General features: G+C 38.1%; 1 protein-coding gene across 3 annotated transcripts in view; it reads left to right on the top strand.

The window, feature by feature from the left end:
- The window catches only part of si:ch1073-358c10.1 (peptide methionine sulfoxide reductase MsrA), a 162,865-nt gene that overhangs the window by 84,710 nt on the left and 53,937 nt on the right, over positions 1–24,218 (top strand). For 2 of the 3 annotated variants that reach the window (XM_051918869.1, XM_028819111.2), the window contains exons 3-4: positions 2,734–2,853; positions 15,508–15,612. In XM_051918869.1, the coding sequence (XP_051774829.1) occupies positions 2,734–2,853; positions 15,508–15,612 (225 nt within the window). The remainder of the gene's footprint in view (positions 1–2,733; positions 2,854–15,507; positions 15,613–24,218) is intronic. The other variant, XM_051918870.1, reaches the window with a different exon arrangement.

The following is a 24,218-nucleotide window of genomic DNA, read 5'->3' as shown; positions in this document are numbered from 1 at the left end:
TCTGTAAAGTTTATTGTTATCTCATTCTTCATTATTTCCTCGTTATACTAGGAAAAAGGCATAGTCATATTGACAGATTAAACTGTTTTGAAATGAAGCACCTTGATATCACACTTACACAGTCAGAATAGCTGACTGGTCTGATATTGACTACTTTGAATATAACTGGTTATTTTTATTGCATTGAAGGATATGCACTTCAAAGTGTTCTTTCTAAAACAACTTGTGTACTGCTCAGTCGATGAAAGGAGAAATGAGTCGTGTTTAAAATACAGGGACAAATGAGGATTTTTAAAAAATGAATTCTCAACACTACAATTGTCCAAGAAATATGTGACTGGACATCTGGCGACTCTAGGACTGCCCAAGATGCTAGAAGTGAGTTCTCCGCCTTAGTTATGAAGGAGGCTGTATTTTAAATTTCTCTTGGGTTTAATTTTGAGATGAGTTATGCATATGGGTAGAATCAGTCACATTTTGGCTTATACACTAAACAGAATTTATTTCATAAGAGATTGAGATTATTTTGTGAGGAGGAGTTTGACCCATGTAGAGTTAGAATTATTTAACTTGATCTGAATTTTGATGCTGGTATAGCAAAAATATAGAAAAGAGAGAAATGGAGGACATTAAAAAAAAAGTCATCGAGAGGTCCATGCGCAGGACAGAATCCTGTCCCTTCATCACATGCTTTAGCATCCATTCCAACATCTTGTTCCAACAAGATTTTTCATGTTCACAGCCCAATTTATGGAGGTGTTTTTCCACTTTTCTGCCTGGAATTTTTACTTTCTCATTTACTTCTTTAATTCTAATGCAGTTCCCAGTTACTCTGAAACACATTAAACACATTAAAGGGTATCATTATCTCTAACAACCTTTTTCTACTGTCACTGTAGGTCATACCTGTATTATTAGATATGGTATATGAGCTACAACTCAGTGTGATGCTGATTGAATTGTATTTTCACTTCCCGTAGCAATGCCTACTATTTAGGATCTCCACATGCTTCTGTTGTGACATTGGTGAGACAACCTATATGAATATACCAGTGTTGTGTCACCTACATTTTATGGTAATGAGAACAGCTGTTCTTCATTTTGACATAGATGTTCTTGCACGTGTGCAGAACAACAACTTAAGAAAGGGAAAATTTCAAAACTTCCATATATTCAGTGTAATGACCAGCAGGCATGGGCTGCCTTCACGACCGAATGCGTTCCATTGTCTGGACGGGAGGCCAGTATAACTGAGAAATAGGAGGAGACATTATATTCAGAGTAGTGGCTCCCCAATACGACAGATGGCAGCACACCCAGGCTAAGATTCCCACATGGATACCCATAAGGCATTATGGGTAGGGCCGGCACCACCATTAAGGCAAATTAGGTATTCGCCAAGGGCGCAGATCATAAGGGGACAAAAAATCCAGCCACAAGGGTTAGGTACCAAACAGTTGGTTGATGCACTTTTAAGCTTGGCCTGGGGAGCAAAATAACCTAGCACTGGCACTGATTATGGGAGGTGTAGTTCCGTGGGACAGCCTGGTTGAGGGGAGCTATTGGGATTAGTAATCCCTACTTTGTAAGACATCTGATTTACCCAGAAGCACTTCCATCAGGCTGTGCCCTAGTACTGGAAGTACTCCCAGGTCTAAGATAAAAGGAGTCTCTGTGTCACATCCAGGAGAGTCGCAGCCAGAAGAGGAGATGGGCAACACTCTGGGAGGAGTTGAGGAGAAAGAAGAGAGGTAGAAGAGAAAGAATCGTCATTTGGTGGTGTAATATTGTTAAAGAAGCCTTTTGTAATGTATTTGTTAATAATAAACCTTAACATTTTTACTGAGGATTTATGGCTGTGTGGTTGTGTTTGGGGTTTGCTGGTCATATCAGACAAACTTAGAATTTAGGAGATTACTAAATGTGCCTCCTCAAAGTTGCTCTGCATTAAGCAGACAGTGTTTTACGAGGCCCATTTTATTTAGTGCATATTTGTCTTGGCTTAAGTTTATTAAGGAAAAAGGTCCTATGACCTCTATTATGTGACCTCAGTATTATTATCTCTCATTTAAGTGCTGCTTCTCTGAGGGCATAGCTTAGAATTTAATTTTCTTGACCCTGGATTATGACAACTGCTTCCTGTCTCCAATTTCTGATACAAATTGAACTCCATACTTTTATTGAAGACACATTTCAGTACCCTTTATCATACTAGGGTGTTGTACCATGTTAGCCATTATGGATGTAGTGAGAAGTCAAGCAAAATGACACCTTTTATTGGCTAACTAAAAAGATTACAATATGCAAGCTTTTGAGGGCACTCAGACCCCTTCTTCAGGCAACCTTGAAAGCTTGCATATTGTAATTGTTTTAGTCAGCCAATAAAAGGTGTCATTTTGCTGGACTTCTCACTAGCACCCTTATTCCAAAATTATTCTCCATCATTCATATAAATAAATGCAACTATTGCCGACCCCAGAGAAACACTGTAGACTTCTCCTGAGGATAGAACATTTTCACTGACTGCCTTTTGTCTGTTTTCCTTTTTTATTTTTGTAAATTATTTTTCGATTCAATATAGCAGTGCTGATCAAACTCATTTTTCCTGGGAGGTTCACAGAGTATTGTATATTTATTTGGAATTTAGATTATTAAGAAGTTTTCTAGATTGAAATTCATATTGGTTTGTTGACTGGTTAACTTACTTTGTATTTCCCCCATTTTTTGTTTTAGGAATGGGCTGCTTTTGGGGAGCAGAGCGACGCTTCTGGAAGACCCCAGGTGTTTATTCCACACATGTAGGATATGCAGGAGGCTTCACAGTGAACCCACTATATAAGGAGGTTGGCTCAGGTACTCATTATCAGTCTTGAGTTACTTACATAAAGGAAAAGGTTTGTTCTGGATTCAGCAGATATATATAAATCATAAGTGATCTTACACTCCTGGGTTAAAAAAAAATGGATGAATCGACCCTATTTTTTATTAAATTACAGCACTTCTTTTTTGAGTGGTGACACAAAATTTCCATCTGGATATGCTGATTAGACAAACTTCAATATGAATAGTGGTCTGGAAAATATCCAGACTCTTGTTCTACACAATCCTTATTTTTGTCAACATCTGCCACAATGAATCCACCCTAATGTTGACATCTGCAACAGAGAAAAGATGACTGAAGGATGCTGATCATAATCCTGTCATCTTCCATCCAATGTCTGTGTCCTTTTGTCTATTTTAACTTAGTTTCTTTTTATTTGCCAGTTTCAGATACAGCCTTTTCTTTGAATCTCTGCTTCTGAAGCTAGCATCCCGGAATTGACTTTTCTCTATTGCAGACGACATTGGTATTTGACGTGTATTTAAGGAACCGGCCTTAGGGCGAAGTGAAAGAAGCGACCACTTCGGGCCCACAGCTGGAGGGGACCCACTGCACCCTTGGTATCAGTTTGCTTCGGGCCCGAAATTGTCTAGGGCCGGCTCTGAAGGAAGAAGCCACTTAAGTACCTGTATGGAGTTTATTTCTCAGACTACAGACTCTGATGTCCTTATCCTCTTATGAGGTTGCCCACCTGGGCCTTCCTCTTCTTTTTCTGCCTGGTCAGATCCAGTTTGCCTTCCTCTCTCAAGGCAGTAATAAACACCTTTGTAGAAACTCTTCAGATTCTTGGCAGTGTGTCACATGGAATAACATTCATTCTGTAAAAAACAATAGACCTGGGATTTCAAACTCCGGTCCTGGAGGGCCGCATGGGCTGCAGGTTTTCATTCTAATCCTTTTCTTAATTAGTGACTCATTTTTGCTGTTAATTAACTTTTTTATTATTTTTTTTTAATTTAATTGACTTGTTTTTGAAAATTTGTTCCCTGGAATTTCTTTATCGTTCCTCTAAATTGCTTCATGAAATGAAATGTGAAGTGAGTGAGCCAACTGAAGACCACATAAGTCAGGGCCTCAAACTCCAACCAATTTCACTCCAACCAGATGCTTCTTTAGGCGCCGAGTCTTGTTGTTAATTAAATCCGTTCTTTAATTCCATGGCTTGTTGCTGCTCTCATTGTGCAATAGCAGACATTTTCAAAATTGTTGATTTTTTCTTTACTTTTCTAAGAGCACTGCTAAAATGTTTTGGGGACCTGAGCAAATCAACATTCCTGAGACCTCCACCCATTTTATTTTCAGATATTGTATGATTCTCACAGTTTGCTCATCATGTTTTGGTTCATTTTATATCTCATTATTGTTTGGCTACTAATGAAGGAAAAAAAAACAATTTTTGGGTCTGAGTCTTCAAGAGCAAGTCAAATAAAATGAATTCAAAAGAAAGTGAATTAGCAGCAAAAACAGTTCAAAAATTAAGAAAAGGGTTAGAATGAAAACCTGCAGCCACTGGGCCAGAGTTGGGGACCCCTGGAATAGACTGATATGTTTCTTTTCATTTTGACCATTTTTGAACCCAGAACTGAACTTTACAAATGCTAGCACCATGCGACCAAAGTGGACAGAATAAAAGGTTTCTAATTGCAAAGTTTTCTCTAATAACCAATTAACATTTAAACATGACTAACTAAAGATAAGCTGAGGGAGTTTAGCATTAAGACATTGAAGGAATGGCCAATGAAAAATGGAGCTTTGCAGGCATATATGGATAATAAATAATACATTAAAATCTGTCATTTAAGCAGTGATAGCATTTAGAATGACTACACTTGGCTGTATTTTTAAATCAAATTAATAGATAAAAAAAAATATTAATTTCTATGAAAAGCATGAAAATTTCTGGGTGTTGCCAAACGTTTGATTAGTATTAGTATCTGTACAATATGTTTTAATATAACCGCATTTTCTCCAAAGACAAATATTTCTTAGAATAGTGCAGAAAGCTACCAATTCAGACTTACCTATTTTTTATTTTCTGGGCACTCATTTATGTGCATTTTTTTATATGCTAATTTTCTTTAACAAAATCCCAAGGAAACAAAACTACAAGAGAAAAGGTAAACATGGAGGTAACAGACACATACAATATATAGTCATTTTATTATATAATGTCATCAATTTTGTACTTAAGATTTTACCCTTCTGCGGTGGGTTGGCACCCTGCCCGGGATTGGTTCCTGCCTTGTGCCCTGTGTTGGCTGGGATTGGCTCCAGCAGACCCCCTTGACCCTGTGTTCGGATTCAGCGGGTTGGAAAATGGATGGATGGATGGAATACATTGATGTGCATACTGCTATGCAGATGGTCTGGACTTTTGATTTTATTATCTGTCAGAGATTATTAGCATAGACAAACTTATGTTCTAAAACTTCTACCATTACTGCTGGATTATGTACTCTGATGCAGATATTTTTATGATCACATCAGTAGTATATACTTTTCAGTATAGTTGAAATAAATATTTTTACAAATTACTTACAAATATTCCATTTTGTTTCAGGCTGCTTGATACCATCACATGTCACGTCAAAAGTTGTTTAGTTTAAAGTGCTGTTCTCCCAGACATACTGTACATCATACTTTAGCACTCTGGTCTGATCCCTTATAAATGGTGCTGAAGGCCCTCACTGCTGAAATATTTCAACATTTTTTTGGATTAGATGTAAAAACATTTCACTTTAAAGCTATCTGTGCTCCATTATTATTACTGTTAGACTAATATGCTCTGACTAGCTGAGACAGCAGTCTCTGATCTAAATAATCAATGCACGCCTCATTGTTAATATTTGCAGTGTACAATGTAATGTCTGCGATGGGTTGGCACCCTGTCCGGGATTGGTTCCTGCCTTGTGCCCTGTGTTGGCTGTGATTGCCACCTGTTGGAATGACAAATGAAATGCATTTTATTGCTAATATGTAGTCGATGAACCATCTTTAGGAATGACAGAGACGTAGCAACTGGATGGACAGACACTTATCGTTTTATTAAGGTGGATATGCGGCTCTATGTCATCGTTATTTCCTCCTCTTGTTCACAGAAAAAAAAAAAGAATGAATCTCCTATATATCATATATACTCGCGTATACTGTAAGTCGGGTCTTGAAACCCAAAAAATCAATCATAAAATCAGACCCGACTTATATGCCCATTCAAAAATACGACACTTAATTTTTTTTTTTTTAACATCTTCTTGCCTCCTCCAATCTCGCACCAGTTTCTCACACACATCAAATTTTGTTGCAGCAGCACAGTTTACCAATTTCTTTCACCACTTCAATGACTTTTAATTTAAAACCAGCTTCATATTTTCTTCTGATCGAATGCTCCATCGTAGATAAGGGATGCTGTTACGATAAAGGTGTATGAGGGTGTGAGATACAAAAAACACAAAACAGTGCAAACGTCATGGAATAGTTTGGGTATTACTCTGTGGTCACATAGGCACAATACAGTGATCCCTTGCTATATCGTGCTTCGCCTTTCGCGGCTTCACTCTATCGCGGATTTTATATGTAAGCATATTTAAATATATATTGCGGATTTTTTGCTGGTTCGCGGATTTCTGCGGACAATGGGTCTTTTAATTTCTGGTACATGCTTCCTCAGTTGGTTTGCCCAGTTGATTTCATACAAGGAACACCATTGGCAGATGGCTGAGAAGCTACCCAACTTACTTTTCTTTCTCTCTCTCTTGCGCTGACTATCTGTGATCCTGACGTAGGGGGTGTGAGCAGGGGGGCTGTTCGCACACCTAGACGATACGGACGCTTGTCTAAAAATGCTGAAAGATTATCTTCACGTTGCTACCTTCTGTGCAGCTGCTTCGTGAAGCGACATGCTGCACGGTGCTTCGCATACTTAAAAGCTCGAAGGGCACGTATTGATTTTTGCTTGTTTGTTTTTCTCTGTCTCTCTCTCTCTTTGTCTGCTCCTGACAGAGGGGGTGTGAGCTGCCGCCTTCAACAGCTTTGTGCCGCAGTGCTTCGCATACTTAAAAGCCAAACAGACATATTGATTTGTTTGCTTTCCTCTCTCTTTCTGACAGTCTCTGCTCCTGACGCGCACTCCTTTGAAGAGGAAGATATGTTTGCATTCTTTTAATTGTGAGACGGAACTGTCATCTCTGTCTTGTCATGGAGCACAGTTTAAACTTTTGAAAAAGAGACAAATGTTTGTTTGCAGTGTTTGAATAACGTTCCTGTCTCTCTACAACCTCCTGTGTTTCTGCGCAAATCTGTGACCCAAGCATGGCAATATAAAAATAACCATATAAACTATATGGTTTCTACTTCGCGGATTTTCTTATTTCGCGGGTGGCTCTGGAACGCAACCCCCGCGATGGAGGAGGGATTACTGTACATAGAAAAACAAGGCAGTGTGCTCCGTGATTACTCTCTCAGGTGGGTGTTAGCATATCATAATCTCTTGGATCAATAGCATGAGTTATCCGCATTTGACTTATACGACCGACATTATAAAATACCGGATATTGTACAATAAAATCAAGCCCCGACTTATCTGCAGGAGAACTTATCCGCGAGTATATACGGTAGGTAGTTTTCTCTTATTACTGATGCTCCTGTTCCATTCCTAACCAGGCAAGTGTAAGTTTTCCATAGCCGCAGTGCATTTAATATCCTTATTGTTTCAAGCCTTTTTTTTTTTTTTATGTGTGTGAATTTGGCTTTAGAGTGCAGTTTTCATTTTCACTCAGTACTATGAATAAATCATTGTACAAATTTAACCATTTTTAATATCGGATTGCTTTGTAACCCAATATCCATTTCCTCTTTGCAACTGCCATCATGTAGTCCAGAACAATATTTAATTTCAAACAGCCCAGGTCACAGGATTACAAGATTCCGCTTCTCCAAACTTTCTGATAGGTGTACAATGTGCTCATGGACTGCGCTTATTGAAGACGTCCAGGTGACTCAGTTAGGAGAGGTTGCCTCAGTCAGTTTCCGCCCAGAGATTACTATCGCAAGTTAATAACAATGGCATCCTATCAGAGGCTTTAGCTTAATTGAGGAATTGTAGGTTTGTATTATTATTATTTCACAATGCCTTTGGATTAATGTCTGAAATGTATACTTACAGACTGTTTCTAGTTTCTTTGAAAACTTTTAGACGTCTTTCAGTTTGGGATGAGAGTAGAAACAGAAAAAATACACACCGAAAACCAATAAAATTTTGAAAAATTGAATGTAAAGTACTATTATAACTCCTCTGAGTTTTTGAATTTGGATGTAAGGCATGAAAGAGGAAATGATTAGATGTCCTCCTTTTCAAGCTTTTTTATTTGCCTCTACATGTTGCGGCATGCGGCTGGGGGTGGTACCCAGCCAAGATGCCCCAAATGACCGGAGGAGGGCTGGCACCTCCTCCAGACCACGAATGGGTGACCGCCCTGGTTGCTTTGGGGACCACAGGTAGAAAGCTTTGAAGCTCAGCCCTGTAGGGCCCCGTGGTCACCGCCAGGGGGGCGCCCCGATGCCAACGGAACCCTGGACCTCAGCACTTCTGCCACACCCGCAAGTGCTGGGGGGAAGAGGATCGGGGACACCCAGAGTGCTTCCAGGTACGCAGCCTCCACTTCCGCCACACTGGGGAGTGCCGGTGGAAGATTGCTGGGAAGCACCTGGGGCACATCCGGGTGATTATAAAAGGGGCCGCCTCCCTTCATTCAAGTTGGGTGAGGAGAACGACAGAGCTTGGTGGAGAGGAGTAGAGGCGGTCTGAAGAGTGACGCATTTGAGTGTGGGGCCTGGACTTTGGGGGAGTCTTGGGGTGATTTTGTGTGAACTTTATTGTAAATAATAGTTTCAAATAAACATGTGGTGGTGCTTAATACCATGTCTGCCTATCTGTGTCCGGGGCTCGTTCCACAATGTCTTTGAATCCGCAGCTAATGTGGCCTAAATCTTTTTGAATTTAGAACACAGAGAATAAATATATTTTAAAAATATTGTATGATATGAAATGGATTTTAAAAATGGTGGGGCAGTGAGATAATTAATAATCTTTATTGTTGTACTTCCTAGTTCTTGTTAACTGCGGGGTAGAAATCCAACAATTGGAAGAGCCTGTCATCAGTTTATTATAATACAATACAATACAATACAATTTATTTTTGTATAGCCCAAAATCACACAAGAAGTGCCACAATGGACTTCAACAGGCCCTGCCTCTTGACAGACCCTCAGCCTTAACTCTCTAAGAAGACAAGAAAAAACTCCCAAAAACACCCTTGTAGGGAAAAAAAATGGAAGAAACCTTGGGAAAGGCAGTTCAAAGAGAGACCCCTCTCCAGGTAGGTTGGGCGTGCAGTGGGTGTCAAAAAGAAGGAGGTCAGTACAATACACAGAACAGAACAAATGCTTAATACAGTATAAAAATTTTACAGTAACGAGCAGAATTTAACAGTAGATGATATCACATAATACGATTTGGATTTGTTTAGAGTCCTGGAGACCTTAGCCATCAAGGTGCCTCCCCTATTTGGCCATTCTACACATGAAACAGCGCTGGGCCAGCCAATCCGATGAAAGGACCCCTCTATCCCACGATTCCTGCGATCTTCCATCAGAGATGACTTTACCTTAGGGAGGCAAAACAACTTGGCCGGTTGTCAATCCTACTAGAAATAAATGCATGAATTATTTTCTTAGAATTCTGTTTATTTAGAAAGTGCCTTAATTTCCCAACATTTTTAAGATGGAAGAAACATGATTTGGACAACTTTGTAATAGTCGATAATAATTTTAAGTATAATATTAAAATATTTAAGTATAATAATTTTTAGTATCCTGAAAAGTGACAAATTTCCTTAAATTTTCTATATGTTTTAAGCAAGAAAGTGTTAGATACTCCTGTAGTGTGAGTAATAATAAAAAGAAAATTGTCGTCAAAAACAACATTTACATTTTTTAGAGATTTATGGATCCCCGTGAGAATAATGCTGACAGTTTCACAGTACTTTTTGTTTAAGTTCTAACCCATTATTAATCACATATTAATTCTTCAAAACAACAAATCACACAACTCAGGAAGCTAAAATAGACCTGAGTGTTTTTGAATGATATTGGCTGCTAGTAATGAATACAGAGGAGGCCATATCAGTCCTTGCATACCTGACTTCAGAATGATGAAGTGCCAACATCACATTTCTCCACGTCAAAAACAATTTAATAAAAATCGACTCTACCATGTAAAAACAGCATCTGATAGTCCAGGGTGATTCTTAAGTCTACATGATGGAACGCTGTGGTCAGCAGTGTCAAAAGCTCCAATTAAATCTTAGTGATCATAATTGGATTTTATTTTTCAAACGCCAAGGAATTCTCTTTGAGGAGGACATGCCCTAACTGTCTCAGGTCATTTTTCTTTTTTGCTCAGAGAGTCCAACAGTGCAGAGAAGGTTAGGTCCCTCAAGCTTTCTGTTGAAAACATTACAATTACTGATTGGTGAGAGTAATTTGGAAAGGTCACAATATTAAGCTTCCCCCTCGTTTGTCTCTTTTCTCATTTCTTCCTTTAAATTACAGTTTCAAAGGAAACTGTCCAATTGTAGTATTCATTTTCAATTTTAGTTCAAGTCTACCCAAATTTACTGCATTTGTCTTAAATGTCCAAATCCAACATCCAATACACAACTTCTAGTATATGTCCTTGAAAGCACTTCTCTTCATTACATTTCAAACTAATGCTACACATATTTTAGTTTAAAATTTGCCTTTCTAGTGTTTTTTCAAGAACAAAGACTAAAAGGAGTTTCTTGAGTTTTGTTATTTTCTTTGTGAGATTATAATTGCTACCAAAGTAATTTAGCAGTCACATTTAAGAAATTCCAATGCCAAAATATTGCATAATTTTTCAAATGTAAACTATTTTCACTGAACAAAGTCAGCTTTTGGACTCTGGGTGTGCTTGGGGCGAGATCTCACACTTCATTCTGTCACGCTAGGTAGGAATCCCTTTCTGAGAAAATGTGTCATAGCCAAAACCTAATACAAAAGTAAACCTTTTCAAAAATTAATACAAAGTTTTAAATTGTTAACTCCGTAGGTTTCATACTGAAAGCTTGGAATAAGCTTAAATACATGTATTGGATAGAATACTGAATGTTTCCAAATAAAACAATGTGGATTATAACAATAGACATTTTTCATTTTTAGAATCAAGATATCAGAATATCCTATTGAATACTATTGAATAACCCGATCAGAAAAAGAAAAAATTGTCTTTTTAGCTGTTCCTTATAGGTTTGAGGATCCTGAATTCAAATCTAACATCTAAATAACTCTAATCCATCCAGTTTTTGAGAGATGAAAGGTTTAAAATTAGAAACACACTATTTTACTGTAGAAGAATTGTATATTTTTAATGTTAATTATTTAGACTTGAAAAAAATACAAAATACACATGTAATTGTTTCAAATATAAATATTACTTGGAAGTTTTTTTCCTCTTATAATCCTCAGAAGGTGTTTCCCAGTGGAATGATCAGCAGATGTCCACTAACAGAGACTCACTCCACTTTCCACTGTAACGTCTCTCCATCTGAGTGATGTCTTGGTCAAACCTCTCCTCATGTTCATCCAGCAGTGCTCCTTCATTACAGGGGACAATGTCCAAGTGATAGTTCAGGAATTGGACCTTTAAAGACACTTTGGACCCAAGTGCTAGATAGGAAAAGAGAAGCTCCTCAATTAGCTCCTCATAGTTTTCCTCCTTTGTATTCACAAGAAAATCATGTCACACTCTTTCAGAGGCTTGCCTTGCTCTTTTTTTTTCAACTTAACACTGCTTGGATTTAAAGTTTACATCACTGGAAAGCTTTATTTTTGCTTTTCTGATGCGAGGAAACTTCTCTGCGACGTATTTTAGTATTTTTACTGTTTGCTTACCTGTTAATTTGGAAGATGAATGGATCAAGCCAACCTTGCATACAGTATTTCTGTAAAAAACATTTAAACAGCAATTTTCTATCTTCATTCAAACCTTTTAAATATAAATTCCTGAAGGAGTAAGAAGATAGAAATAAAAATACTGATTGTAAGCAAAAGATGAGTAGCAAATACTTGATTTTGGGCTGTTTCCACCTCTACTGATGGTAAGAATGAGAAAGACTGCCATTTTACTGCTCAAATAACATTATAAGCTTAAAAAATAATACTTATGCCATAAAACAAATAAATCCACTTTTTTTCCAAAATTATTTTTATTAATTTTATTAAAAGCAAGTAACCTTCCATACAATCAATTCAAGCTTAACAAAACTAAATTCAACTCCAAGAGAAACAGAGGAAGACCAACAGCCAGAGTAACACTTTAACAGTAGAAAAGATGGAAGAGAATCCTTTCCCCCAGTATACTGTAAAAGCTTATTCTAAAATATTATCGATTAGATCCTGCCAGGTTTTAAAACAAGTTTTGAACAGATCCTCTAAGTGAGAATTTGATTTTTTCCAATTTCAAGTAGTATAAAACATCAGTTACCCGCTGACTTAACAAAGGTGGGCTAGGATTCTCCCAGATGAGCAAGACAAGTCTACGTGCTATCAGTGAAATAAAGGCAAAAACATTTTTTTAAATTGAATCTAATATCTTGCTGAAACAGTTTGTGGCAGAAAATTTCCATTTTCAAAAATGGATTCAGTGCACCTAAATCTATAAAATATATATATATTTTTTTTTTTCCTGGAGGATTTTAGTGCAGACAAGCGCTATAAGGTGTTGGTCAATAAGCAACTGAGAAATTACCGGCGAGTTTGTCTGCACCTTGGACACAGCTTGCAGCAGGGCTTATATCACAAACTGTTGTTCAGATATTAATTGACTATCAGTAATTAATATTTTTCTCAAATTGGTTAACTTTAGTTGTAACTTTTTATTTGGTAATTCTTTTCACTTAAAGTGTTAGTAATACTGTGTGAGATGTAGGCATTTGTATTTCTTTACTATTTCATGTATTTCCTCCTCACAAAGCTGCTTATTTAAGAAGTATTAGGATTTTTTTTTCCTTTACTGTCTTTTTCATCATTTTTTTCCAATAAAACAGACCCTTCACAATTTAAAGTTTAATAACAAGTTGGTCTAATAAACTATACATTTTCTGTTTTAATGGAAACTACTAATTTATTTTTAAAAATTAAAGTGGTTAAAAAATCATAATAGAATGTTTGTAGAATTCTGTAAATGTATATTCTTACTGGAAAGATGGAGCACTAGTTAAAATACTACAGCTAGCTTTTAAAATTTCAGGATATTGTTTTGTACTAAAGTATTTGTTTTTCAGCTTTGATATCAAATATTTAAGAAGAAGAATTAATTTAAACTGCAGTAGTTCATTGGTTTTGCAGCTAACAAGCCTGGGGATCTGTCTGGCCACTTCAAGTCATCACTGCCATAGGGACTGGTTATGTGTGTGTGTGTGTGTGTGTGTGTGTGTGTGCATCTGTGAAACCGCTGACCTTGTGGGAACGATTCACTGGGGGGCTCCTGAGGGCTGATTGTCAGGACAGTTGGAAATCCATCAGCTGTAGGCTCCCCGCTGTGGTCACTGGACACTGTTTGTGTGCCCCTGGAAACAGTTGCTCTTTTCTCAGACAACCTTAAGCATGTTTTTGGTGCACATGGTGTAAAATAAGCTATGAGACGCAGTACTATAACAAGAATATATTTACCAGCTGTTATTAAGAATTAATTCTAGGCTTATCTTATTTTTTCACATATAATGAACTCAAAAATACAGTAGCTGGAAGTTCAGTCAAATAGTTTAACTTTAGAATTGTTAAATACAATTAATTTAAATGTATCTTGTCTCATATTTCCATGGTCACTTCACACTCATGCCATGCATACATCCATCTAGTACCTTTACTCACTTATTCCAAATGTAGGATCATGAGGTATCTGGGTACCTACAGTGGTAAAAATAATAATAATAATAATAATATATTTTATTTATATAGCACCTTTCCCATGCTCAAGGCACTTACAGAATATGATAAAGAACGGCAAGGTATACAGTATATACAGTTAGGTCCATAAATATTTGGACAGAGACAACTTTTTTCTAATTTTGGTTCTGTACATTACCACAATGAATTTTAAATGAAACAACTCTGATGCAGTTGAAGTGCAGACTTTCAGCTTTAATTCAGTGGGGTGAACAAAACGATTGCATAAAAATGTGAGGCAACTAAAGCATTTTTTTAACCCTTTAAAATACTTGAATCATGTCTCCTCTTCATCTTATTTTGCTCAGCTCTTTTAGTCTTTCCTCCTAACTCATCCCCTTGTAGCCCTGGAATCAGCCTAGTTGCTCTTCCCTGGACTTTCTCTAGTGCTACTATGTCCTTTTTGTAGCCTGGAGACCAAAGCCGCACACAACACTCCAGATGAGGCCCCACCAGTGTGTTTTAAAGCTGGAGCAGAACCTCCTTGGACTTGTACTCCACACAACAAGGCACTATATAACCTGACTTTCTATTAGCCTTCTTAATGGCTTCTGCACACTGTCTGGCAGTTGATAGTGTCAAGTCCACTGCGACTCCTAAATCCTTCTCTTAAGGTGTACTTATGATTTTCAGATCTCCCATTGTGTATTCAAGCCTAACATTTTTACTTTCTATGTGTAATATTTTATATTTACTGACATTAAATTTCATCTGCCACAAATCTGCCCAAGCCTGTATGCTGTCCCACTGTGATGTTTCAATGGATTCAAGATTAACATGCAGCCAATGCATATAATATGTTTCTAAAAATGAGTATATAAAACATGTATAATTAAAACTTTAGTGGTTAACCTAAAGTGTTTCAGATATACTTTATTTTTAAGAATTTCATTTAATCAGATATTATATAATGGACTTCTGTTGTAGATGCAAATGGGATAAAGTTAATGAATGTTAATGAAAAAGTAAACATTAAGGACTCTGAATCTTTCAAAAGCAGTTCAATTAAAATCAAGGCAACAAAGATAAATTCCAGTATTTGGTCACTAATTAAGAAGGTGGCTGAAATGAAAACACGCAGGCATTGCAGCTGTTCAGGATCTGAATTTGACACCCATGCTTTATGTGATTCTTAGCTGCATGATGTCGATCACACTTGCCTGTAAGTTTTTGGTGGAGACAAGTTCAACACTGCTTTTGAGTTGTTGTCTCTGTCAACAGGCGGCAAATTGTTGAAATGAGAGTCACTTCATCATGTAGAACTTTTCCTAAGGTCAGCTGTGAAGGATTATTAGGGTTTAAGGCAAGGTGACAAACATTTACCCAACATCTTTCAAAGCAAAAAGCAAACAAAAATGTGATGTGTGCCAAAAAGACCCCGTATATAGCAGAATGAATGCACAGCAGATCCAGTTAATCAGTTTATCAGTAATGTAAACTCATCCATAGCTTCTAAATATTTTCTTATAATTTATTTTTCATAATAGTCTTTATTTTTCATAATAGTCTGAGAATATGAAATCCAATTCATTAGGTTTGCCATTTACTTTAAAAGAGTAGTTTTGTCCCAGCATGTAAAAATATTATTTGTAAATCTGCAGGTCTTACTGGACACTCTGAGGTAGTGAGAGTCATCTATGAACCCAAGAAAGTAAGCTTTGAAGAGCTGTTAAAAATCTTCTGGGAGAATCATGACCCCACACAAGGTATTATCTTCAGATCCACATATGTGCTTTTTAAATGTTGAACATTTGCGACATATACTGTATGAAAATATAATTATGTGGTAGCTTGAAGTACAGGCTGTATTTTTTAACTCACTGAAGACTTTTAGTAGTAATATATGTAGTTAAATGTCTTTTTCTGTAAGAGGTTGTTAATTTAAAGGAAGACAACGATGATAATACTATGAACAAGATATCTTTATTTTTCCTTGTATGGTAAGCAAACTCTTGGTACTTATGTTACCATTAATTCAGCTCAGAGACCTTATCAGATATGGCTGATCCCTTGTATTCTTCCTCTTCACTTGGTTATTGAGCAGCTTTGTCTTTTGGTCAAATCCCAGGTAAGCATGCAGCACTAGTGTGATGATAACCTGTATAATCGTTTAAGCTTTCAATGGGTTTACTTTTTTTCTGTTGAAGTTATTTACTGGTATTTACACCTAAGAAATTCACAGTTAAGATCTCTTTTAATCAGAATTTTACTTTAAAGTATGTTAGTCACAGAAAGATACAAATTTCATTGCAAAAGTATAATTTGTCAGCATCATGGACATAATATTGACACCGTTGTGGTTTCCTTAGAGAGTTTAATATTTCTCATCTATGTTTTTCCTGTTTACTTCATTTCTTTGTTCTGTGCTTTGCTAAAGCAGAATGAGTACATGAATCAAGAAACCAAACTGATTTTACAATGTATGTATTAACCCAGCATCTTATAGTTGCTTTTTCTTTTTGACATTTTGAATACCTCTGTACATATATTGGCAGAATATAGCAGTGATAAATCTAATCATTTGATTATTAAATAATTTTGGTCATACAATCTATCATATGCGTTCCTTCTATTTTTTGTATCGAGAAATTAGAGCTACTGTTTATAATGTGGACAAAAGAAAATTATTGACTGCAAATTGTTAGTATTATTAGTTATGTTAGAGGTTATGTTATAATTTTTCTGGTACAAAAAGCTCATGATTATCTTAGATTTTTTACTATAGTAGTAGCAGATTAAGGGTTGGGGAACCCCATATACTGTAGGTGAACCAGAATATTTGCTTCTTCTTCTACAGAGTGTAAGAATTAGCATATACATTCAGCAATCATACTGGAAAACTGGCTATTTTTTATGGAGGATGGACCGGAAATTGGTGTAGAGATCAGATGACGTGGACGGGATGGGATGGAAATGATGTCATCAGAGGGCGACCGGGTTGAAGTCGTCACGTGGGAATGGCTGGAATGCAGAAGGTCTTCCTTGTTCGTGCACGTTTTTAGCGGAGACTACACGTATCAGAATTCGTCTGTTCTTCGGTATTTCTGATGAAAAAAAGGAGAGAAACGTTAGTACACCGCCTTATATCCCTGTCCGGTGAGTTTTCACGTTCCATTGGTCCTTTTGGGAGCAGTAGATTGTGTACGCCTGATGAGCCTAAATGAGGGCGAAACACGTGTTGCGTAATCTTTGCATTATTTGACAGTAAACTATGCAATATTCCATGATCTGTTTCTCGCAACTGAAGAGGGCACTGTGGCGGATGTTTGCCGAATGGCAGACCAACCACAAGCGTTACCTGGTATCAGTTAAAACATCCGGCATTAAGAACAGGGTTAAGGTAAATTTTGCAAAAAGTAAACCTTTAGTTAAGTGAAGGAATTCATAACAAAATTCAAATAATTACAGGTGAGTAAATTAATTAATGAATTGTTTGAATTTAGACTTTAAAATAAGTTCTAACATTTATATTTTCAGGTAAATGAAAAGAGCAGTTTTTAAAATAGATTTGCCTTTGAAGTAGACTAAAATGTGAAAATGTGATATTGGATCTTGCATGTATTTTGATAAATTCACACTATATACTGCACTCATGTTATAAAAAAAAAAAAAGTGAGAAAATGATGTGCTGGCCATATTAGATTTGTTCGTTTTCATTTAGGTCTTCCTTATCATTGGTGTTAACATGTGGCAGATAACACAAAATTGTTCTCAGAAATTGAAGAATGATGTTTTTTAAAAGGGAAGCACCATAATGCAGTTGAAGCTTAGCAAGACATCTTAACACACAATGTAAACATAAATATGTGAGTGCATAACAAATACTTGAAAGTAAACTGCTCAAAAAAATTAAGGGAACACTTTAAAAACACATCAGATCACAATGGGAAAAAAAATCCTGCTGGATATCTCTACTAATATGGGCTGGGTAATGTATTAGGAATGAAAGGATGGCACATCGTTTGATGGAAATGAAAATGATCAACCGACAGAGGGCTGAATTCAAAGACACCCCGAAAATTAAAGTGAAAAAATGATGCGGCAGGTTACGGATGACGACGGATGGTGTCCTGGGGGATCTCCTCCCAGATCTGGACCAGGACACCACTGAGCTCCTGGACAGTCTGAGGTGCAACCTGGTGGTGTTGGATGCACCGAAACATAATGTCCTAGGGTATTCTATTGGATTTAGGTCAGGCAAGCATGGGGGAAAGTCAGTCTATTCCTTCATCGCCCAGGAACTGCCTGCATACTCTCGCCACATGAGGCTGGTCATTGCTGTGTACCAGAGGGAACCCAGGACCCACTGCATCAGCATATGGTCTAATAGTGGGTCCAAGGATTTCATCCCGATACCTAATGGCAGTCAAGGTGCTGTTGTCTAGCTTGTAGAGGTCTGTGCGTACCTCCATGGATATGCCTCCCCAGACCATTACTGACCACCACCAAACCGGTCATGCTGAACAGGCAACATAATGCTCTCCATGGCTTCTCCAAACCTTTTCACATCTGCCACATGTGCTCAGGGTGAACCTGCTCTCATCTTTGAAAAGCACAGGGCGCTAGTTGTGAACCTGCCAATTCTGATATTCTATGGCAAATGCCAATCAAGCTCCACGGTGCTGGGCAGTGAGCACAGGGCCCACTAGAGGACATCAGGCCCTAAGACCACCCTCATGAAGTCTGTTTCTGATTGTTTGGTCAGAGACATTCACATCAGTGGCTTGCCTGCTGGAGGTCATGTTGTAGGTCTCTGGAATTGTTTATCCTGTTCCTCCTTTCCCATAGGAGCAGATACCAGTCCTGCTGATGGGTTAAGGACCTTCTACAGCCCTGTCCAGCTCTCTTAGAGTAACTGCTTGTCTCCTGGAATCTCCTCCATGCCTTTGAGACTGTGTGGGGAAACACATGCAAACCTTCTGGCAATGGCATGTAGTAATGTGCCATCCTGTAGAAGTTGGACTACCTGTGCAACCTCTGTAGGGTCCAGGTATCGCCTCATGCTACCAGTAGTGACACTGACCGTAGTCAAATTCAAAACTAGTGAGAAAACCGATGAGGAGGGAAAAATGTCAGTGGCCTCCACCTGTTAAACCATTCTTGTTTTGGGAGTCATCTCATTGTTGCCCCTCTGGTGCACCAAAGCAGCTGAAACTGATTAACAAGCCCCTCTGCTACTTAACTGACCAGATCAATAACCCAGAAGTCTCATTTACTTGATGCTATACTCTGATTAAAAAGTATTCCTTTGATTTTTTTGTGCAGTATATAATTGTTACATGCTATGTATGCGTTTGTGTGTTTTGTTGGTATTGTGTTATTGTCAGATATTCTAAAGAGACTTGCAAGTAGGCATTTCATCATCTACTGTGAAATGTGCTCCTGAAGAGCAGATGTAAAATGTGGAACCTTCATATCCCAAGAAGAGAATGAGAGCAGAAAAGACCTGATAACAGTCAATCACAAGGTTTGCCACATTTGTTCAAAAGCAATATCAACAGACTCAGCAGCTGCCCTAAAACCAATATACACATATGATTATAAAATAATAGGCATTTAGCCATTGATTTAATGGTTAAGGGCATTTGTAAAATTAGCCTGTAGATAGTTTCTGTCTGTGGTGGGTTGGCACCCTGCCCAGGATTGTTTCCTGCCTTGTGCCCTGTGTTGGCTGGGATTGGCTCCAGCAGACCCCCGTGACCCTGTGTTCGGATTCAGCGGGTTGGAAAATGGATGGATGGATGGATAGTTTCTGTTCTAGAGATCCCTGTAACAAAATTAAATGTCGCAAAGTTATTTTGTCTGCCCTCATTCAGCATGTGGTGTTTTTGTTCTGTCTGTTAACGAAGCACTTAGTTATATGCAATCAAGATTTAAACGTAATGTAAATTTCATTTCACGTTCCTACTTCTTCATCTTTCAACCTTTTCTGTGTTCCACAGTGCACTTTCCATTTCAGTGCTAAAGCCTTCTCACAAATGAATCAGCATGTGACTCTGGTCATAGCATTGTTAGAAGGCCACATTTCAAATTTGTCTTTATTCAGGAGAAATATCATTGCTTAATTATTGTGATTTCCCTAACCTCTGTTAACATTTGAACAATATAATATGATGCAGTGACTTGTCCAAAATAATTTAATTTCACTGATTGCAATGTAAAGATGTTGTGAGTCAGTGTGTATGTTGAAGGCAGTTAATTAGCAATTAAAATCCACCCTGAGGGGAAGCCACAGACTGAAATGGACAATCCGCAGTGGGATGACTAACCTTTTATTTCTCCATTTTAGTGACACTGTCTTGATTTGTGTACCTCCGGGGCTGAAAAGGACTGTAAACGCCATTTGTTTTACAGACTTCAGCAGAGAGTTGTCATACTTCTGATGTTCTTGTTTCCATTTGACTGATATAAACTGGGAAAATGGAAAATGTGTAATGCTTTGGGCATATACAGTACATCGTTAAAATTTAAAAATCAAGTGTCCTTCACTGTAAGTTGACATAGTTTTAAAGCTGGTTATAAATTATTTAATGAGTGCATATTCTTTTTGTGACTAATCGAGATGTATATAAGTAAGTTGCAATGCTCTTATTTTTCAGCTGCAGCACTGCAGTATTTGGTTTGTTTACTCAGCAGGCATGTGCAGCCAGCTCTGACTTCTTATGCTGATTATTCAGCATTGCATCTGGATTGGGAGAGCATGGGGGGTCATGAGTTCGCTGGAAAGGGGTGCTTGCTGCTCCCGATATCTCTGCAAAAGGACAAAGGTCCAAGTCTTTAGACTCCTGATGGTGCCTCTCTTGTTATATGGTTGCAAGACATGGACGCTATCTAGTGACCTGAGACGAAGACTGGACTCCTTCGGTACTGTGTCTCTTTAGAGAATCCTTGGGTACCGTTGGTTTGCCTTTGTGTCCAATGAGCAGTTGCTGATGGAGTCCTGAATGAGGCACATTACCAGCATTGTGAGGGAGCATCAGTTACAGCCCTACAGCCATGTAGCACAATTCTCCAAGGGTAATCTGGCTCACAGGATCCTCATTGTTGAGGACTGGAGTGGCGGGACCAGGCCAAGGGGATGCCCATGTAACGCTTGGCTGTGGCAGATAGAGGGTCATTTCCGGAGGGTAGGACTGGACCACATGTCTGTCTGGGTGGTTGCCAACCAGGATCCTAAACTGTTGTGTGGTGGGTGCGGCAACACGCTGTACCAGTGCATGTTCCCCAACCTGACGAGACCTGACCTGAAATCCAGTATCTAGTGAGGTGTAAGATTATGGAGTGGTCATCTTGCATCACAGTTCCTTCTGTTAGTCCCCAGTGATTACTAGTAGGTGCATTCATTCAAACAGAAAGTTATGATGGGGTTCTTAGCATACTGTTTGATTGGACTTATCTCTGTGTCAGTCTTTATATATAATATGCTACCGCGGCTGTCCGTTTGTCTGTCCAGGATTTTAAATCACCTGTAGCTCGCAAATCGTTTGAACTATAGACCTGAAATTTGGTACACATATACTATGTGACGTCTACTATCCGCTTTTGGGGTGATGATTGACCTCCAAGGTTGTTCCTCTTTTTATTTTATTTTATAGTAGAATGAACTCTCAGCAGCGGCCAGCGGGGCGGCCGTGCGGCACATGCATACGGGCGTCATTCTTATTCCCTACCAACTTCGCCGTCACTTCCTCTACCTCTTCATATTTTAAATCATTCTTGAGGCTGATTGAAGACTTTAGTGCCAACTTAAGTGAAAAATTAAGGATAACGTGCTAAGTCATTGCAACACAAACACTGACTTAATCAGTTTTAACGCAAAAAGATGCCGACAAAAGAAGAGAAGAAGCGGGTCGCTAGGGTGGAGAAAAGAAGAGCTGCTCAGGAAGCAACAAGCTCATCAACCTCTGAGCAAACGAAAGGCTAAACGTACAGAGAAAGAGGAGGAAAACTAGGAATGCAAAAGTCAAGTGTATTCCATACAGTGCGCCGTTACTGGTAAAAAATAATTAGTGCTAAAATCATTTTTAACAAGATGACCTCATTCATGTTTTAAAGGATTGTGAAGTACGTAATGTGCACAAGGAACACTTTGTTACGCTTAACTAACGTTGTTTCTACTTGTCAGTATGTCAGAGTTTGTACCATTACCGCTTCATGTCGGTATTTATGAAGAATTACATCATGTTAATATGTTTCCATTCCTGCTGTTTCTTTTTGGTTAGATAAAGCTGAACATTAATATTTCATTAGAACAATTGTGACAAGAAAAGGCCATGCAGTCCAACAAGCTCAATCATACTATTCAGCTGGATCTCTAAAATAAGTTCAAGTTGAGATTTGAAGGCCTGTAAAGTCCTGCTCTCTACCACACTATGCTAACATTTTTGCAAAATCTGCCCTTAACAAGTTTCCAAGTGTGTTCCCCTGTTCTTGTTGAATTATTATTTTATAATAATAATGTTATTTGTTTTAAATAACAGCAGGGTTCCTCTGTACTAATTCCTTTTGTAAATTTAAAGTATTCAATCAGGGCAACTCTTAATACATGTTTATCCCGTTATATTGTCACATTGTACTGATAGGAAATATGTGTTGTAATAAACAAGAAACGGACAGCATAAAGGTTTGGGACATCTCACAGTGAACCCCTTTTGGTGATGCAGCTGGCTGGGTCAAAATGAATGAAAGATAAAAACAAAAAAAAAATACAAGAACTTTGACTTTTCAGTCACAACATCTGTTCACAGATGTTATACTTGCAGTTGCTGGTCCAGTAATGATCACAGAGTTGGTTGGTCTCGTCCATTACGGGAGATGGATGTCTGAAGCTGAGCTCTGTTAGCAACAGCTTTATTTTTTCTCTTCTTTCTTATTATCCCGAGGTATCCTGTATTTACCTAACCTGAGGAGTTTCTACTACAGTATATAAACATGAGCAACAAGAAAGGGGGTCAGAAAGAAACAGAAAAGAAATCTAAAGCTACATCCAAGTCTAGACAGGCATTACGTCCATGTGCAAGGTATGACCTTTCAGAGACTGACCTGGAACAGACAGTCGAAAGCACAGACTCCCCAGAACCCTGCTTCGCTGCATCGTCTCCTGTCGACAACGAAAATGGGAGCGAATGTACAAGTAATGCAGGTCATAATAGCTCTCCGATTCCAGAATATCACTTGAAACTGGAAATGGCCTTGTAGTCCGTGCTTTCATCTACTCCTCGCGAACCGGAAGCATCGGCTGTAATGGGGATTGCCACTTCACTCTTGGAGCATGAAAGCCAAAATGATCTGTCCGATCTGAAGGTAATGATCACAACAATGGCCATAGCCATAAATGAGCTCAAGAAAGACATTCAGAAAAATATAAAGAAAGAAAGCAAGAAGACAAACGAGAAGCTGCAGCTGGAGGTGCAGGAGCTGCAGCAGGATAATAAAGACTTGGAAAAATTTATATTTAATCGGTTTGATGCAGACTTTAAAGGTATGCTGGGAAAATGCGTCCAAACTGAGAGCATTTGCCAAAGCTGGAAGATGTTAAGCAGACATTCACGACTCGAATTGAAACAGCTGAACATTTGGCATCAAAATATGGATTAAACACCTCTAAACCCAGGACGCTAATTGTTTACTTCGAGAGATTACAATTTAAGCTTAATGTAATGTCACTCTCAGACAGAAACAAGAGATTATATTTGAAAATAACCACATTCGTATTTTCTCTGATTTCTCAGCCTCAACAGCTGCTAAACGTGCCGCTTTTTACAACATTAAACAGCGGTTACGGAACGCCGATATCAGATACAGCCTCTTGTATCCTGCCAAACTGAAAGTGGATATTCAAGAGAAACATTACGTCTTCACCACTATGGAGGAAGGAGAAAGAGAGTTAAGAAAGCTGATCCCGACACTTTTTTAAAATACGATCGTGAGTTGCATCCTGTTATGGCATGGCAAGAAGATATTTCCTGCTGTCTGATCCACTTGCAATGATACTGGTACCATAAATATACATCCTTTTCTCTTCTCTGCCACTTTCAGTTTATGTTTTAATTATAATTATACTCGTATGTGTGGAAGAAATTAAAGTAGTTTTTTTTTTTTTACTATTCTAAAAGAGACTGTTTAACATCATATCCATGGTTTATTGTTATTATTGCATTAGGGTTTACTATGCTTATCCAGGGCCACTTTCTAACACCATTCCCTGGGTTTACTATCTTAACATTTCAAGACTGTTGAAGACTATTTTATACTTATAGTATTTATATATATAATTCACTAAAGCAGCTGACCATCGCAGGCAAGACGCAAG

This window comes from Erpetoichthys calabaricus, chromosome 14, assembly GCF_900747795.2.
Source record: "Erpetoichthys calabaricus chromosome 14, fErpCal1.3, whole genome shotgun sequence".
NCBI classification, from domain to species: domain Eukaryota; kingdom Metazoa; phylum Chordata; class Cladistia; order Polypteriformes; family Polypteridae; genus Erpetoichthys; species Erpetoichthys calabaricus.
Note: the sequence above shows the minus strand (reverse complement) of the source record. Positions and strands in the feature narration are given on the sequence as shown.